Raw genomic sequence first — 17,319 nt, forward strand, 5'->3', positions numbered from 1 at the left:
TACAACGGGCCAATTATCCTGTCATTTCCAGATTCTTTCATGTAAATTTGTCAAGTGGAGTATACAGATTAAATGCAAAATTATTTTCTTACTTACTTTTCAGACACAAAGAAGAGTTTGCCTGTCTGAAAGCTCATCATCTTGCCCATTACCTATTAGTTTAGCTTTAATCTCTATTATCTGCTGAAATCATCATGGCTGCATTGACAACACCAGTAACTCAATTTCAGATAACACTCAATGGTTTGAACCTTCCAGATATAGGACAATTATAGTAATGCAATTTTATTAATAGAAACACACTAATTCATAATTCATTCACTAATACATATATATAAAGAAAAATCTTTATTTCAAATGAACATTTAACACAGATTGTAAAACAAACCTTAACAGTGACTTACCAGGAAGCCTGTTCATGTTGACTCCTTGAGCAGAAAGTCCTATTCCCATGTACCTTCAAAAAAACCAAATAAAATATCAGTCAAGCAAAAGAATGGTCACAGCACAAGATTCCCTGCAGCAGAAATATAGCACTAAAATAAACCAAATCCACACAAAAATTACTGAAGAATGACAAAATTACTAAAGATTTTCCATTACTTATGTATTTTATTGAATCCAAGATAAAACATCAATCTCCTCTAGTCGACAGCTTTCCAATGTACAGCTACAGTTACTCTTTAGCTCTTAATTGGTAGGAAAAGGACTGGACAGCAATCAGCAATTTAATTCCCAATTTGGTATTTTGGTAGGGTATTTTTACTCATATATCAGAAAAAAACTATTTATATAGGTGATTAAGAAGACAGTAAAAAACACCTAAGTGCAGATATAGTATATGAGGACAGATGTCTGTCCAGCCTGATGTACTGTCCCCAGAAATAGCTGACAGTGGATGCAGAGGACAGAGCACTCAGTTGTACTTTCCAAGAACACTCTTTCATTGTTCAGCATATATTTTACACAATCTCACTTTCTGAACCTTTGGAAGCTCTTTGAAAAGGCAGCATCCCACAGCTCCCCCATTCAATTCCTGCCCAACCTATTTTTTATTTTAAAATTGGAAGAAAGAGGAAAAGCATTTCCCTGACCACTTTCTCAAGGATTTTGAAGTCCTGATTCACACCCCTCCCCAGAGGTCTCTTCTCAAGGCTGGTTAATCAGAGTCTGCTCAGCTGTTCTCATGGAAGCTCATCTCCAGCTCAGTGCTCCTGCTACACTTCCAGTTCTGTAACTTCTTTGAGAAGCAGGGAATAACCAGAGCCACCAGCATCACACAACACAAGCCTAAGGTGGTTATTACAGATAACAGCATAACAATGTTCTCTGCTTTGGTTTCTATTCCCCCCCTCCCTCCTGGTCTCTATTATTCCATTTATGTTCTGACTGCAGAGGAGAACTGAACTCACTTTTCCATGAAGTGGGACACAGCTTGACCCTGCACTCAAAGTGGCAGCTCAGAGGCCATTTTTTTGTATAAAGTTTGGATTATTTATTCCATCCTCATAAAAATTATTGTGCACCTATCCAGCAGGACAGTAAGACAAATCCAGCCTTCACAAACTCTCCTCTTCCTTATTGCAATGCTTATGCCCATTCCCATTTTGTGTCTTCTGTTTCTGTTAATTTGCATGGTGTGTAATTATTTTTTTTTTGTTGTCAAACAACATTGTTGCTGTATTAATTCTTTTACCTCAGAATGATAATCCTTTAAAAGCAAAAGAGTGGCATTTGTGAACCTCTAAACATTCCTATGCTTTCAGAGTTCTTCATAAGAAGTTACTCCTAAGACTCCAGCTTGCTTCCCATCCCTGATGAGCTGGGAAGGAAAAATATTCCTTTAAAATTTCAGACCTTTAGCCACATGTCCCTCAACTAATTTTGTCAACCTTATTGGGTTTTTTAAGCTTAGAAGTTTGTTCTTTCAATTTGTCTCATTGAATAAAATTTAAACTTCAGGTGTGTATCCCTATTGCCTCTCATCCCTATGTCTAATTTTGTCAGGTGTTTTGATCAGCTGTCTGATCCTCCAATAAAATGTCTTCTTAAACAGTCTCTCTACCATCTCAAAGAATTTACCCTTCTGATTTTATTAGCTATTCTTAAACAAGCTTCTTGAATTTGTAAGGTTTGCTTTCTGGCTTTTTTGCTGTTGGGTGCTGGGGGTTTTGGATGAATGCTAAAGTGGCAGGGTCTGGGGGCCTTTTATAGCACTTCTCAAAGGATATCAAAGATGAGTGATTATGGTCAGTGCTGCAGAACAACTTCTGAACACACCTTTGCTGTAAATATCTTCTGCACTGCTCAGAGCACGAGTCAGAAGTTACATCCCCATGAGCTCCCTGACTCACAAGAGCCTCTCCACAGCAGGCATTTATGGCATCTAAAAATTCAGCCTCCCAGTGTCATCTGACATACATGCATCTGTAATAAACTGAATTTGGAGATATTTTTACAGCCTTCCAGGCACAATATAGAAGACTTTCTCCTATATCTGCAGGGACTACTCCAGCTCTTCCTTGCCACCTTCTTAGTGCACTGGCAGATAAGAGAGTTCTTATTCAATTTCTCTATTTCTACTGAGATTTCCTTACAACATGGTGGGGTTTGCCATGTGTTTTTTTCCATCTATGTGTGCAAGCAGCCAGGATCCCATCCACAGCTAAAACTGCCCTCAACTCTATGAGAGCAGTGACAACCTCAGCGCCACCTCTGCCAACCAACTGCTCAAGCCTGAGGGGAGCTGTGATTCAAAGTTCCCAATTGTTTCAACTCAGTGTAAAAGCATCATCTAAGCCTGAAGCAGTAACACCAGAGCTCACCCTGACACTGGCAGGTCTGAAACACTTAGCAAAGACCATCCCCACCAACTTCACCAGGTCACACCACCAAGCTGCAGCCCTCCTGAATTTGTTGGTCGTGACAAACTTTGTTCAAAGAACAGGATGCGCCTCCTGGCACAGGGAATGTTTCTTATGTCCTGATCTATTTGGCTCAGCTGAAGGTAAAGCCCTGTAGAACTGTGGCCACTTTGTCATGTGGTGGTGTCAGATTCCTGCCTTTCAGTATCACACAGCACAGCTCTGCTGGCACGGGGCCAGGGGGCAGCTCCATCCCTCCTTGATGCCTGAGGGTGCTTGTGTGATCCCTCTGCTACTGCTGACATGAACAGACCCAGAACTGAGCAGGGAGGACACCTCTGCACACAGCCTTGGCACAGCCTCACCACAGCCCCAGCACTTCCAGGCGTGCCCTTTGTCCCCATGCCCCGCTGGGTCTCTGCTCTGTATTGCACCATAAGGGTGGCAACACCAAGGAAAACATTGGAAATTAGAGGAAATAACCTAATTGTCAAACTCAGATAAAATAGGTCATCACCCACTTCAGCTTATCCTGCTTAACTTCATTATTTTCTATGCAGACTCATCCCCCCTCTTTTGTGTACAGCTAAATCTGATGCACATAACCAAATACAAAACTTATACAATTGTATCTTTCCATTTTCAGACAACATAGCTTTAAATTGAGACTGGAAGGTTGTATTTTTTATAAAAAGCAAGCACTACAACTCCACAAATTCTAAATTTAAGATTACACTTTAATCTAGATACACAACATCATGGAAATATGTTGCTAGAAAAAAAAAAGGAACATGACCACAAACCTTCCTGGTTCACAGTTTTTTGCTCTTCAACTTCTGCTCCCATTTAAAGCTCAAGACAAACTTTAAAAATAAGACCATAATGGCTGTAGAACTGTAGACAGAATTTGCAGACAACCTAAAATAAAAACAGACTCCCTCACCATGCTGAGTTTCAACTCCACAGCCCACAGCTTATATCCAGAACTTCAAATTATCACAGACTTGACTGCTGGGTTTTGTTTTAGAAAGTGCTATTTTGCTTTTATCATCTACAATCAATTTATGTACCAGAAGTAATGGATGAAATGAGCTTTAAGATCAATAAAATGGAAAAAAAAATCACTCTATTCTCTTGAAAATTGGGAAGGGAAAAAAAATTAAATCTTCAACTCCACCACCCCCAAAAGCACCAGATGCTTTCTGAACTTCTTGGTGCAGAACAGCTTCTCACTTCCTAGATTCCAAATGTTCCAAATCAGTTTTGTGTATGCAACAAATGCAATACTAGTTTAACAGTATTTGTGGGCATCATCAAGAGTAAACTACTGCCCTTTTTTTTAAAAATAATGTATCAATTATTATATTGAATATCATTCAACATAAACCTCTGTGGCCTGCCTGTTCTCACCCCTGGTTTCAGACCATAATGATGTGGACAGACTCCCTGTGGGGTATCCCTTAACTGGAGCTCCTTTTTGAGAGATCCAAAGAGCCCCTTTAAAAAAAAAAAAAAAAAAAAAAAAAAAAGGATGCACAGGAATGTCAGCAGCCAGTGTCAAACGGGAAACAGGAAGAAAATAATTTTGGGGGCAATAATACACTTATATCCATTATGCATCATAGGTAATCTGCAAAGCTAAGCTAAAGTGACCTCCTAAAACCATCTTCTGAGCAGTGAACACTGAATACTTGGACCTGTCCCCCACACCTAATCCAAAGCTTCAAAAATGCTGCATCATTAGACCAATTCCAAATAGAGCAGACTGGCAAAAATAAACGCAGACACATGCTGGTGATTCAGTCAGAACAGCCTTGTTTCCACTCACCAGCAGCCCTGGCAGTTACCATAGCACCAAATTTTTCCAGACTCCTACTCCACCTTAGCCCTGCCCAGCACTGGCTGCTTTAGAAAATGTGCCTGAATCAGCCCCAACATCAGCTCTGCCTGTTCCATCCCCTCCCTGCCTCTCCTTGGCCTCAGAAGAATGAAGGACCTTGGTAAAAAGCTCTCATGGCAGAAGATGCTGGCTCCACACACACACACACCCCCAGCAGTATTCCCAGGGCTTTTTCCTCTGGGTCTTAGAGCACCATGACTGTGCTAAGATTAAGCTCAAAGACACAAAGCTTTTTGGGTCCCTTCCCAGCTGCCAAGGACTTCAGCAGGGAACACCAACATGTAGCTGCTGCAGCACAGTGACATCCAAACACAAGAGCATTCACTTCTGGCCCCTACAACAACTTGGGTTGTCTTAGATATTTTCAAAGCTACATTTTAAATCTGTATATTAAAAAAAAAAAAATGTAATTTGGTTTTTGTTTCTGTCAATAAAAGACTTTCCCTTGGAAGAGATATGGAAAATCAAAATGATGACTGCATTTCGGAATTAAATTTTAACTCTTAAAGATATAAAAGATCTCAAATGCAGTGACTCAGTCAGGAAGAATTATATATTGTCACTGGGCAGAAATCATCTGAAAAACAATGAGAAAAGTTATTTCACAGGAGTGACAACATCTGACTGACCTAAACTGAAACAAAGACATCTCTTAATGAGGCTGCTCTAAGCATTACAGAGTCCCAGAAGTAGGGGAGACACTGATGGCTCTGTTTAGCTTGCCCCAGAAGGGGAATCCACCCATATGAGAAGCAATTCTTTGAGTCAAAAGATGTTTCTCCAGAACAAACATGATACTCAGAGAACCTGCCAAAAAGACAACATAAGAAAAGTTTTTTTGTGCAGTTTAAAGCTACTTTGTATGAGCAAACCCACAAAAATCCTTGTGAACCCAGCAGAAAACCTTCAGAACAGACCTGCCCTTTGACAGCAAGTGGCTAATGCTGAAATTCCAGGATTTGCATCTATTTGGCTTTTCCAGTGCAGGATTGAAGAACTCATTGAGTAGAACAGAGGAGAACACAGCAACAGAACTCATGCAGACCTGAACTACATCCTTTAGTTTCAGGAATCCCAGGAGCAAAGATCATCTCCATGGAAAGCACCCAGCACCTGGGAAGCACTGCTGTGTGCAAAATAAATAATAATAATAATTTTGCACTGTGTGCAAAATAAAGGCAGGGCAGAAGGAGGGAAAATGCAATTAGCCCATGGACTTGGAGTATACTTGAAACAAAAGGAAGTATTTCTTTCCTTAAAAAGCTGCAAGACTTTCTCCAATGAACTTGGACTGAGTACTCATCTCTAACACTAGCTGACAATTAGCAAGGCAGATTTATTAAGGCTCTGCCAGGAGAAGAAAGACAGTATAAATAATAAATACAAGTTTCCCCTCTATTTATTGCTTAACCTGTTGAAAGGTACCAAGTCAGGATGGTGAAACAATCCCTGCCACTCTTCTTTCAAGTGGCTGTGAGGTTCACCCAGATGGCAGACAAAATTCAACCCATCTGAAAGCTGGGGAAACAAAGGGGGGGAAAATACATTGGTTTAGCATTGGCTGGGTAACAGCCACCAGGCCAGAACTCTTCTTTCCTGAGCCAGTCCCACCCTGGCACAGTAAAGGAGGCTGGAATGACACTGCCAGGGATGCCAACAGGCACCAAGGTCCAAACATGAAAGAGTTAAGACCAGAGAGGTTGAATAATTTGTTTTGAAGGCCATGACTTCCAGTAAAGCAGTTGTGAACCAGCATTAACACAACACACAGTAGAAATTCCTGGGATTGGCATTTTATTACATGGCTCAGCCAAAGCCAAGCAATCCTGCTGAGCCATGAGTTAAACAAGGGATGTCTCACTCTTCCACAGGTTTGTGATTCAAAGGCTTCCTGTATCCTGCAGATTTTTCTAATAACCACACCTACGTGGCAGGAATCCTGTCCTCCCAGCTATCATGCACCTCACTCTTTCAACATGCACAGTTAAATCTAAAATAAACAAATAAATCATCAAGTTAGAGGTGAATAATACCCCACACTGGTGGCATTTCAGAGACTTTCACAGTCTCTTGTTGCAAAGCACTGAACTATCATTCTTGTCTGAGGTGGGTCCTGACTTCATGCCAGGTTTAAAGAGTGGTTAGAAATGATAACCCTTATCAACTCACCACTTGAAACCACATTGTGGCAGTTCTGGTGGGGGAAGGGGAACATTGTTTTAAGGCAGTGAAAAAACAAGTTACACCTGCTTAGAAAAATTACCTATGCCATGTAAAATGCTGGATTCCAACAGTCTCCAATTCCTCAGTCTAACAACAAATATTTTGGAACTACTTCATAATGGAATATAATCTCTAGAGTGGAAAAGGTTCTGGTTTTATTTGTGCATACTGTGCTGTTCTGTGATGGTGCTTCAGAAATAGCACTGATGGGCTCCAGGAAGAATCCCAATTCCCCAAGAAGAGGTCAGTAAAGACAAACTAGGCAAGGCTGAAAAGAAGGGGATAAAGGGAAGAAAATAAAATTTTGAAGAGCTCATTAAAAACAACTACAAGTATCCTGAGGCAAGAAGGAGTCCAGTGTACATCAGCCTTAGAAAGGCAGAAAATCCTTAAAAGCTGAAGGCTGTGGAAGGGAAGGTGAGTGAGCAGGACAAAACTGAGAGGCAGCAATCTGGTAACATAACATCTTCTCAGGGTGGTTATGAGTAATTAGTGATAAAATGACAAGAGGAAGAATGAAAAGCTATTTTTGACAGACCAAGGTATCATATTCCCAGCTCCCTTCTAATTTTAGGATCACGTTCAAGTGGTATCTGCCAGCTGTAAGAAGGGTCAAAGCGTCCCTTGCCTGGGCTACCTTCAGGAAAGGAAGACTGATGATGTAGATTAACAATGTTTGTAGGAACACTGAAAGATGGAAAATACAGAGATGAAGACTTGATCTGAGCACCATTTAAGAAAGAAAAGGCCAAATACAAGCACCAGGGTAAGTAAAATCACCACTAAAATATGTCAAGAATAACCACTTGCTCCATCTGCTACCCCAAGCATCACCACATGCAACAGAACCCCAAACCCTGTGGTCAAATGCAAATGTAGCTGAAGCAGAGGTGTCCCAGCAATTTATTATTTTTTTCACTCTTGGCAGCTGACTCGTTCTCCAAGTCAGCTGATATCCAACAAAGTTCACACACCAACCATCTCAGTGGCAAATGGTGCCTAAAGTCTGGGAACAGCACAAAGCATTACTGATACTCATTCTCTGATTATTTATTCTGGTTACACCCAACTGAATAAGTAGGATTTTTGTTCAGGTTGTCCTGCTGATTAACAAACCTCACTTCCAAATGCACTGCTCATAGTCACTGAAAATGTATTAGGGAAGTTAAACAGGTTTCCACGACTGAAAGGACTTAAGATTGTTTAATCGCCACTCTAAGTAATAGAACATTTTTTTCTGCCATGAATAAAGCCTAGAAAACAGTAAAAAACAATGCTAAGAATTACCACAAATGTCTAACAGAAAAGCATCCAAAACAGGGCAAGTCATTTGAAGACTCTTTCATTCTGGTGACTAATCTTACATTTCAGTCCATCATAAGAGACAGCCAGATTAGAAATGCACCCTGAGCCCCTGTTTTCCCTCTGAAAAACAGGGGGATAATATAAATGCAATACCCAAATCACAAGAAAACACTCCACCACCAGCTAGCTGTCTCTTAGAGGGTATTCTCACATCCTTATAGGCTAATTTCCTCTGCTTTAGGCTTGGTAACAATTCCTATGGAAGGAGGAGTTCTTTCCTCCTAATAATAATTAATGAAATTACAGAAGGAAGTAGCTGCAATATTTACATGAGATCTGGAGGGAGGATTAATTATGTGCAAAAGATCTCAGAGAAAAAGTAACACCTGAGGTTGTAAGAGATGTACTGGTGAAATAAGAACACTTTCTCTTTAAACAGCAGCAGAGTCAGAACTGGGTGAGTGCTGGGAAAGCAGCACACACTGAACTCACAGATCTTCACACACTGACATCTCCACAACAAGGGACAAAGGCTGCATGTGGACCAGAGCATCAATACCAAGAACTTGTAAACAAGCAGGCAGATTGTAGTGTGGAAACAGAGATCCAGTCTTATATCACAGGTACAATGTAAATCCCATTGCTAGAACAGCAGGATAAAAAATGAATCTGGCCACAGAGTTGATAGAACACAACTAACACAATTCAGCTTCAGTGGAGAGCTGAAGAAAAAGAGTCAAAGCTTCACATTGGATGATAAATTCTTCAGCAGTTCACCATTTCAAGGCTTCTCAAGTGAAAGAAAAAGGTTTTCCTACATAAGTTATCCAGCTTACAAAAGTTATTAGTAAACAGAATTCCTTAGATCTACAAGTTTAGAATATGTAATTAATTAGTTCCCATTATTCTGTGATTTAACTGCAAACATATTCTGAAGAACTGAGCACAATAATGCTTTACATATATTCTAAAGATGTTGATTTTGCTAGAGTTTGCTTTTGTCACATTCTTACCTATTCTATAACAGATACTCTGAAATAGCGGGAGGGGGGATGAAAAAATAACCAAACAAAAATAACGCCTTCCCAAAATTTTTCTTCTTTACTGTGCAAAATTTCATAAGAAGCTGAACAAAAAAACCCAACAACAAAAATAATTATCACAGTCAAATCTAGGAAATCTCAGACCTCAGACATCCACACATCACAAGTGGACAAGTCACATATCACCATCACTGCTTCCATTTCACTGCCTTATTTCACAAATAATTTTAATGATAAATTGATACTCAACTATTACAATGGATGGCCCATGATACTGCTATAAAACACTCAGTTTAAATTTCCACTTCATTGATAAAAAAGGAATTTTAAAAGCTATCAACTGCAAATCAAATATTCCAAGCTCATGACTCCTTTATACTGAAAAGCTGCTCTCAATATTACTCTCTTTCAGAAGAGTGCAGCAGAACAATGACAAAGAAATAACAACTTGTGTGAGGTGTCATCAACTGCCACAAAACCTCTGCAGAAAATGAGTCTCTACACCTGAGAGCACCAAGGCACAGCTGGTGGCTGAGCAAGAAGGACTTGCTTGGGCAATCTGCAAATGGGAGCAAGGCAGGAACTGTTTATGGAATCTACTTGGGGGCTTTATTTATGTGTTGGGTTGTTTAAATGAGTGTCTGCAGAACAGCATAAATTCAAACAAGCAGACCTACCTGCAAGCAGAACAACCCCCTCTCTGTGCTGATTTTGGATTCCTGGAAACCAGGATGGAAAAAAAATAAAAAGGGGGGAGGAAATAAATTATTTACAGGCTTCCCAGTAACAAATCAGGGATCACACAAGAAATCCTCAGTTCCTACAGAATATCCCTTACCCTTCCCTACAGCCACATCCAGACAGGCACTCCAAGGTGCCTGAGCACAGGCAGCCAGTGCTGTCAGAGCTCTCCATGGCCAGGCCTCTGGCAGCATCTGGAAACCATTAGAGAACACAAGCAAATGGCTTTTCACAGAGCCATCACACTCACCATATGCTGAGGAGAAATGGAAAGTTGGCAAGGAGAAACATAAGCAAGGAAAAGGGGCAGATGATTTGTTACTAATGTACAGACTGCAACCAACCAACACATCTGACCTTTATTTTTCTTTTTCAGTCAGAGAGAAACTAAGCTATTTTTAAGTCTGGCTTATGGTACTTGTGTATGAAAGCTAAAGGAAGATTTAGAATAAACTATGGTATGGACTAAGCTGATTAGCTCTTCAGCCACTCTCCTCTCTCCTCTAAGAACTCTTTTCTCCCTCTCCCAGTAAACTGTCCTCAACCTAAGCTAGTGCTGACCAACATCTCTGGACAACAGGCTGCACAGTTCAAAGCAACTGTGCAATGAGGCTGGAAGAAGGTTACCAGCATTCCCTGTGGCTTATGTCTTTCCAGCTTCCCTCTCCTGCCTTTCTGGGTGTTCACCTAATGCAGAAATCACTGTTTCAGGTACTGATCCAGCAAAAAGACTGTTGAGCACAATGGAGCTCAGGACACAGTCATTAGTGCTGGCACACAAAAACACACCATGGCAAAAAGAAAAGCCAGCCTGAGATGCTTCCTGGGATGGCTCAAAGTCCTCATGAAACCACTGGGCCGCCCTGGCACCTCCTCTGCCCACAGAGCACACTTGCTGTGTCTGCACAGAGTCACTCTGTCCCCACCAGAGAGGTCAGGATGCCAGCACACCAAAGCACCCATGAGTAAGCAGCTATCCAAGACTAAAGCAGTCCCAGAAAAGACAGCAATGGCAATCCACAGCCTGCTGGGCTGTTTGTTCCAGGAGCAGCTCAGAAATGGAGAGGAGGCAGCAGGACAGGTGACTTCTGCCAGAATTCAGAACCCATGCATCATCAGGGTTGGCCTCTGCAACATCCTCCCCAGTCACACTCCATCACAATCCCAGCACGTGGCTGGGGGAGGTAAAACCAGTCAAGAAACCAAACTGGTGGTCAGGAACACACAGTGTCACCCACAGACAGCTCACGGTGCCCCAGCACAAAGAGGACAACAAGGATGACTTGTCCTCCTGAGTCACAACAGCCTCTAAGCTGTGGGCTGGCTGCCCTGCCCTGGTGAGTCTGGCCCTGTTCCTGTTTACCAAGCAGAGATCATGGAGTGGGGGAACAGAGGCTGTGAGATGTGCTGACAAATCACCACCAAGCAGAACCACGTACTGGAGGGAGAGAGGACAAGAGTTCAGGCCTTCAAATACTGCTAAGGTTGAGCTGTTATGAACAGCACAGGGATGAAAGCCTGAGTTATTTGTGGCAGCTCAGGAACAGAGGAGTCACAGGCATTTCTGCCAATCTGCTCATCTGAGGAATGCTGGAAGCAAGCCAACCACAGATTCATGGAGAGGTTTGGACAGGAAGGGACCCTGGGACACTCTTTCTTCACCCTTCTGCCCAAAGCATAAGGAACTCTGAAACATCTCTCAGGCAGCAGACTGAGGGCTCCCCCAGGCAAATGTGATGAGGGAGATGCCAGTGCCTCTCCAGGCATCCTGTTCAGGAGCACAACCATCTTCACAAAGGAAAATTCTTTCTTAGGTCCAGCTGGCATTTCCCTTGCCACAACTTGTGAACCCATTGCCTCTTGTCCTTTTGTTCCAGTTGACAACACTCAGGAGACAAGCACACAATGGCTCAGGAATTAACTACCAGCAAGTCTTAAAACAAAACTCTTCAACAACCCTTTGAATGGGACTGAGGGTTGCTGCAACCCTACCCTTTTGTCTGCCAGCTCAGGCCATCCCTTCATTGACTTGCCTTCAATTAATAAAGGGAACCTTGAAAAGTAGACCTCAATTTAAAGAGAAAAAAAAAAAGGAGTAATTTCTGACAGTGACATCAACAGATGAAATCATCATCCATTATTTTTTGGCCAGCCTTCCACCAGTTATCTCCCTGAACCAGCTCTCCATAGGACAGGGCAGCAGTGTGTCTGCATGAGGGAAGGGGTAGAAACACACAGCAAATGCAAGGGCAGAATCCCACAGCCCTGACATGTATCATCCCCAAGTGCTGTAGAACCACTCCCTGTGTGCTCAGCACAGACAAGGAGGTGACAGGAGGGCTGGGACCAGAGACTGCAAACTGAGTTCTGCTCTGCTCTCTGAGGATAAGAACCATCTCCCCTCTCAAGAAGTAGCAACAGATCAACAGACTGACAGATCTGATTTGTTCCATGCTACCTAGAAATCTTGTCAAGACAATTTTTCAATGGTATCCTGGAAGCCTCCCCTCTCCCAGAAAAAAAAAAAACAAAACCAAAAAACCAAACAAAACTACACAAAAAAAAAAACCCCAGTAAATAAACATGACCTCTTATCAATTAAGACTAAATCCACCAGGATAAAAAATAGCTACTGTTCAACTAAAAGTAAATTTGAATCATGCTTGTCCTTCTCAAAGAACTGTGGTTTTATCTCATGAGCAGTGGAAAATCCAAAACTAAGAAAGCCTGATCAGTCTTAAAAGTTTCTTACATGCACTAAATGGAATTTTTGGATGCTGTACTTGCTTTGAAATATCCATCAGCAAAGGATTTTACCAATGCTGAGGGAGAAAAGTCCAATGATGACAAAGGCAGAGCTTTCATAAATCATTGTTTGCTTCTTTAACAAAAGCACCTTTCTGGGGCAGGTGCATTAAGGCACAGGGGAGACAGGGCAGTGCAAAAGAAGTTTTTCTACCAGCTGTGGCAGGAGAAAGCACCTTGTGTCTGTGCTGCTGCAATCCCTCCTTCCCTCTTCCCCTGTGCTGGCTCTGGGGTGAGCACAGGAGTTCTCAGCCTGGAAAACAGCAGGAGGCAGGGATGTGTGCTCTGCCTGCTAGGATATGATGTACTGGGAGAAAACAGGAGAGAACCAGAGCACACTGGTTTTAAATCCCCTCAGTCCAATGAAAAGCAGGGGAGAGGATAAAAAGGTGGTCCTGACACCCGAGTCATCTCCATAGCTCAGGTTTCTCTCCCACAGTGACATCACCAATCCAAAATGGCACTGCCTGATGCCAGCTCAAGAAGCCTCTTATCAGAGCAGGTCACACACAGGCAACTTCCCTTGGCAGGCTGCAGAAAGGCATTGGGTGAGCTCTGGGGTTCTTATTCTCCATTAAGAGCCACTGTGAGGTTCCATCCCATTTCTTATCTGAAACCTTCATTTCTGCTATTTATTAGCAAGTATCAGTATCTAACCAGAGTGCAGTGCCCTAAATTAACAATGCTGAGCACAGGAAGACAACAGCTTTGAGCAAAATCAGACTCCTCAACACTTCCTGAAATTCAATTCACTAAAGCCTTTCTTGAGTAAGTCTTGTTTTGAAACCAAATCACTCAGATTTTAAACCTAAATGTGAAATGCCATCACCAACTCCGGAAGGAGATACACAGGGAATAACTGCACATCCTTACCTCACACAGAAGTCAAATAACCACCTCTAGGGCAGAGGCTGAAACACCCATTCTGAAAGAAGGATTTCTCTTCCTCTCCCCTTGCTAAAGTGTTGTTCCTAGGGACAGGCTTTGCCACTTACACTGCTTCAGAACTTCATTCCCTCAATCCCTTCTTTAGACGTCTGCACCTTCAATCAATCCTTTGAACTGACATCACCATGATGGAATCAACACTGGGGAGCCTCCCCAGAAGAGATCCCTGCCACAGTTCACCAGTACAACACACTGAGCCTCCAGCAGGAACAATTCAAACTATTAAAGGTGAGATACACAAAAACACCTTCTCAAGTGACAGCCAGGCAGCAGCTACAGTGGAAATTCACAACCACAAATCCCCAGCACCACCCTATGTGAGATAAAAGCTGGATCTGTCTCGACCAGCATAAGAAAAACATGGCACAGGAATGGCTGAGACATCAGGGAGGCTCTCAAAGCCCCTCCACTGCCCAACCTCAGATCAGAGCTACCAGCAGCTCCTGTTCAGGTTGTTGTGTTAACACACACGGGTCTGTCTCTTTGGAATTAATTATTCCTGGAAAATCACTGTAATTACAGAATATAATAAAAACAACAAGCTGTTAAAACAGAAAACTCTGATCTTGGGAGACGAGCAGAAAAATCCATTATCTCCCTTTAAGATTGATCTAGACTGCAGTAAAGATTAAGTGCTGTTCAGTGACCTTTTGTAATGTGATTTCTTTGGAAAATTGTCTTGAAGCTCACTGCAAATTATTTCAATTTTAGCAGTTACATAAACTAATCAAGGGCAGTGTTTCAAAACAGACAAGCAGTTAATAGCCAGGTCAGTGAAATGAAGGAATAAGGATGGTCTTTTCCCTGCATTTATGAGGAGTACAGCCCAGCATCCACCTTTGCAGATAACCTAGTAATTATCAAGGGCCTAAATGCAGCACAAACCGAGATCCTTCCAAGTCCCTTTACAAGTAGGCCATTTCTCACTTCAACAACGATAGCAAAAAAAATCAACTGTAACAAGTTGTCACTTTTGTTTGGTTTTTAGTAGGAACATCTGCTGCCTTCTCCACAACCCTTAAACTGGTTGGAGTTCAAATGTCACACCTGAAGGACTGGATTAATTAATTACACCAAATCCCTCCTCCTGTGTGGCTTTGCCTTCCAGATAATATTCCTGCCATATTCATCATTTAACAACAAACAATGCCAGGGCTATCCACACAGAGCAGACTGACACCTTCATAATGAGTAAAAATTAAATCCACATTAACAAGAGAACTCCAGACCTTGTTATAAATGCCCCTTTACTGCTTTCCCCAGTGTTCCAGTACTCTTCACCACATCAACACCACTGCAGCAGTCCAAAATTAAGCTCAAGGCTCCTCCCTTCTGCTTCACTTCATTTCTGAGGCATCACAATTCCAGAAACCAGAGTGACCAGACCTTGCCAGCAAGAAGAAAACCTACTTTCATTCATATCACACCAGAGACCCCCAATCTACTGAATTTTTTTTTAGAAGTCCCCATCTCCAAGAGCTCAGGACACAGCTGTGCCAGTGCCTCTGCTTCCAGGGCATTCCACCTCGTTTGGATCCATTCAGCAGGAGACAAAACCTGCCCGTGCTGTGCCTGCCTGGAACAGGGAGCTGGAACCCTTCCGGAAAGGAGGCCAGAGTCCAGCAGAGCTGCCAGCCACACATCCCAGGCACTGGGCTGCAAGGAGCACTTACCCATCTCTACCTTTACTGACGATCTTCACTTCAAAGTAATAAATGCCACAGGCTGCAGGGATGGGGTGAGTGGCCCTGACCGAGGCAGCATCTTTGTGATTTTTACCGTGACCTAAGAAAGAACAGAAATGTAAGTACTGAGGGGATCTGGCCTCTCATGTATCCTGATCTAAAGCCTCGCTGTCTGAAGCCAGCAGGGATCTGTTTCTACACGGAGCCAGCCATTTAAAGTACACGTTCCAGAGAACCAGCATACACAACTCTGCACTGCCACCAAGAACAATTCCTACGGCACAAGCATTTCAGCTTTCCCTTTGTTTTCACCAGGAAGTTTTTGAGAAAGACTCTCAGTAACACCTCTCTCCCTCCCCACAGACACAATTTGAAGACCAATGTACACAGAGAGAAGACAAAAATGATTACACAAGAAGGGAATGACATCAGTGTTTACTAGCCAGGCTGGAAAAGGAATGATCTCTTCTCCGCTGGGTGGGTAGGGAGAACAGCTCCAACAGCGAGCAAGGAAAACATCGCACTACAAGTCAGCGAGCAGCTCAGTGGTGTAAACCCGAGGAGCCAAAGCCCAGGCAGGCAGCGTGTCGGGGCCATCCGAGCGCTGGGCTGCCTTTGAGCAGGATGACAGAGTAAACAGCCGGTCTGCCCGCACCGGGCCCGGTCCAGCGGCACAGCACAGCGTTATATAAGGCCACACACCCCGCCGGGCAGAGCCCCCGGCTCCCCAGCGCCTCCGCTCCCGAGCCCCGGCAGCCCGGCCCGAGCAGCCCAGCCGGGGCTCGGGGCCGAGCGGGCTCCCGGAGCCCGGAGCTCGGCGCCGCCCGTCCCCGCGCTGCCCCCGGCGCCCCTGCCCCGGGGCCGCCGGACCCGCTGCCGGCTCAGCCCGCGCCCGGAGGGCCCCGCCGAGGCCGTCCCGCTCCGGGCCGAGGCCGAACTCGGCGCCGACGCCCCAGCCCGGCACCTTTGTAGTGGACGCGCAGGTTGCCTTGCGAGAGGCCGATGTAGTTGTACTTGTCCTTGGGGCTCCAGGAGCGCGGCAGCGGCGTCTCGTCCTGGTTGACGGCGGGGTAGAGGCGGCGGAGGCGCCGGCTCAGCTCCTGCTCCTCGGGCGGCCCCGGCGGCGCCGCGTCCCCGCCGTGCGGGCTCCCCGCGCCCGCCTCCGCCATCTTGGACCCGCTTTGTGTCAGCGGGCGGGGAGCGAGGCCCGGCCGCGGCCGGCAGCCAATGGGCTGCGAGCGTGCCCACAATGGGGCCGCGCCGCCCGACGGGAAGCGCAGTCCTCGTCACTCCGGTCCGCCCGTCCCTGTCTCTCGCCGAGACTACAACTCCCGAGAGGCGGAGCGTGCAAAGCCCCGTCCCCCCTTCGGCGCGCTGCACGCTGGGAACCGTGTCCCCGTTCCGCTCTGCTCCCTTCAGCGCCGTAGGGTGCGAGACTCCCATTCCCAGCGTGCTCCGCGGCAGCGCGGAGCCCAAGGACCGCCCAACGCTTGCAGGAGCCCGCCGGCCCCCTCCGCTCACGGGCCGGTTTCGGCCACCGCGCGGCGCCCGCGCGTCAGGCGCTGCGTGGGCAGCTATGGCGGCGCGCGAGGGGGTCCTGCGGGCGTGGCCGTTGCCATGGCGATGGGTAAACGGAGCGCGCGCGCCATGGCGGAACGGAGCGGGCACAGCCCGGACAGCACCGGGAGCAGCGGCGGCTCCGCTGCCAGGGACGGGGGACCAGGGACCCCGGCTGAGCCCTGCAGCTCACAAAGGATCCTTCGAGTCCCAGCTGGATCCATATGGCTACACAGTCTTTGTATGTA

General features: G+C 44.7%; 1 protein-coding gene across 3 annotated transcripts in view; it reads right to left on the minus strand.

The window, feature by feature from the left end:
* RANBP10 (RAN binding protein 10) overlaps positions 1-16,683 on the minus strand; it is a 63,253-nt gene extending 46,570 nt beyond the window's left edge. Inside the window, exons 1-3 of one of the 3 annotated variants that reach the window (XM_066557247.1) lie at positions 16,479-16,683; positions 15,503-15,614; positions 405-457 (exon numbers count right to left, since the gene is read on the minus strand). In XM_066557247.1, the coding sequence (XP_066413344.1) occupies positions 405-457; positions 15,503-15,614; positions 16,479-16,683 (370 nt within the window). The remainder of the gene's footprint in view (positions 1-404; positions 458-15,502; positions 15,615-16,478) is intronic. The other 2 variants (XM_066557250.1, XM_066557248.1) reach the window with 2 other exon arrangements.
* Between the last annotated feature and the right edge of the window lie 636 nt (positions 16,684-17,319).

Source organism: Molothrus aeneus, chromosome 11, assembly GCF_037042795.1.
Source record: "Molothrus aeneus isolate 106 chromosome 11, BPBGC_Maene_1.0, whole genome shotgun sequence".
NCBI lineage: Eukaryota > Metazoa > Chordata > Aves > Passeriformes > Icteridae > Molothrus > Molothrus aeneus.